At 40.7% G+C, this 1,922-nt stretch overlaps 1 protein-coding gene across 1 annotated transcript; it reads right to left on the bottom strand.

Annotated features, from left to right (window-relative positions):
• Positions 1 to 414: 414 nt before the first annotated feature.
• LOC108201172 (F-box protein At5g07610) lies at positions 415 to 1,683 on the bottom strand. Its single transcript, XM_017369470.2, has one exon. The coding sequence runs from the start codon at positions 1,681 to 1,683 to the stop codon at positions 415 to 417; it is 1,269 nt and encodes a 422-aa protein (XP_017224959.2).
• Positions 1,684 to 1,922: the final 239 nt, after the last annotated feature.

Genomic DNA, 1,922 nt, shown 5'->3' with positions numbered 1-1,922 from the left:
TGATGGCATTAGAAGGCATAGAACTCCGGTCTTTTTAGCTACAGCCATCATAAACATCAACTTGGCATAAGACTCATATCAGCACCTTCTTCCTCAAAATCCATATATACTCCTCGCTCCGGCCATCATCAACATCAACTTAATAATTCTCTTCATTAGAGATGGCCTTCCCTATAATTTACATAAACAGATACTAATATAATAGGATGCTTATGAATCTCTGGGAGAATAATCATATAGAACTGAAGGATAAACTCTTAAAGGGACACAATCTATATTCAAATGGCCGTCACAATATAAAAACATATAAAGATTAACACAAAAGGATATCAAGAAACAAGATGGCAATAGATAACATTTTTTTTTCTCTTGCAAAGCAATGAAATATATTGGGACAACATTACCTCTAGCTAGCTAAGATGCGGTTAGTCTGGGATAAACTGGGTTCTGCTTGTATGGATGAACGGAATGCCATGGTTCACCTCTCAGAAGACGCGATTCTGTGGTTCGCAATCCTAAATCACACAGTTTCCTGATGGTCCCGTCCCTTAAGTTGATTGATACAACTTCTCTAAGAAAGTGGATGACTAAATATGAATCGCTCTCCTCTTCTTCTCCAGGAAGTAGAGCAAGTACAAGTATTTGAAGGTTTTCATCTCTACTCACTCTCCCTGTGAGGTCAATGTGATACTTAATGAACCACATGGAGCGATCAGTCTTCAGCTCCAGCATGTCGAACGTTCCCCTTCTCATACTATTATCTGGAACCATACACAAATTACCCTTGCACTCACCAAAATAAGCTAATCCAGAAAATTTATTATATGGATGCGGCACCTCAGGTAGCCAGTGAACAGTCTCTTCCCTCACATCGAAAAACATGAGTCCGCTTGATTTATAGCATGGCCAATAAATTACACCATCCATATATACGCTGTTCCAATAATTAACAAGTTCGGCGCCTGTGACAGGAAACTCCGCTCCCGTGTTTCTCCATTGCATCGAGTTTTGATTAGGCTCCAGGACCAGGAGTTGCAATCTGCCACAATATCTGGGAAGATACACAGCAATGATTTTAAGTGTGCCGGGAGCTAGAATAGATATGTGCATTGATATGAGCCAACAAACATTAAGCACCGGAATCCTAACACGCTTCTTAGTGGTGGGGTTAAACAAGAAGTAACATCTTCGGTCACATGATGAACAAATCATAAGGCCGTTGCTCGAATGTTCAATCACGAAAGAGACCTGGTTGAATTCTTCTTCTTCCATCAAATTCAGGCTTACAGGGCTACGTCTAACCCGTACACGACCACCTCTAATGACACCCTCAAGAGGAATATGGGTGTATTTGACAACATCATGGTCCTCCTGCAGTACCAGTCTTCTGACAAAAACAGCTGATGGATTCCGAGGAACCTTCAGAAGACATGTAAGTTCTGGATCCGTTATAGTCTTATTCCAGTGACTTGATACCAACGTAAAACCAAAGACAGTTTTTGGCGGAAGCTTGACAAGGATCTCTCGTAGAAGATCTGCTGATTCGAGCACTTCTGAAGATGGATCTGAAACAATGCACCTCCTCTTCAATATACAAGGGAATGATGGTACTGCGGATGTGACAGGACCAATGGCCCGATCTTTTTCACGTTGATCTTCTGGGGAGGACACCGCCAGTTTCATTTTTAGGGCTTGTCTGAATTAATCACGGTTTCGGCAGGTGAAAAAAGAAGCTATAATTAAGATAAAATAAAAAAGCCACAAGTACATACTGACATATACACACATAACATAAAGATAGGGGAAGCAATCTTTAGTTGAGATCTAGTTGAGAGATCTGCACCAAATTTCACTTACCATGCTCAAAAATTACTCCAATTAAAGACTGATGGTCGATTTACTTCTCACCCAATTAGTCAAGG

This window comes from Daucus carota, chromosome 9 (assembly GCF_001625215.2).
Source record: "Daucus carota subsp. sativus chromosome 9, DH1 v3.0, whole genome shotgun sequence".
NCBI lineage: Eukaryota > Viridiplantae > Streptophyta > Magnoliopsida > Apiales > Apiaceae > Daucus > Daucus carota.
This window is presented reverse-complemented; position numbering and strand designations above follow the sequence as displayed.

What these genes read in the sequence shown, in the direction of transcription:
- LOC108201172 (XM_017369470.2), bottom strand. Translation starts at nt 1,683, where the DNA reads ATGAAACTGGCGGTGTCCTCCCCAGAAGATCAACGTGAAAAAGATCGG.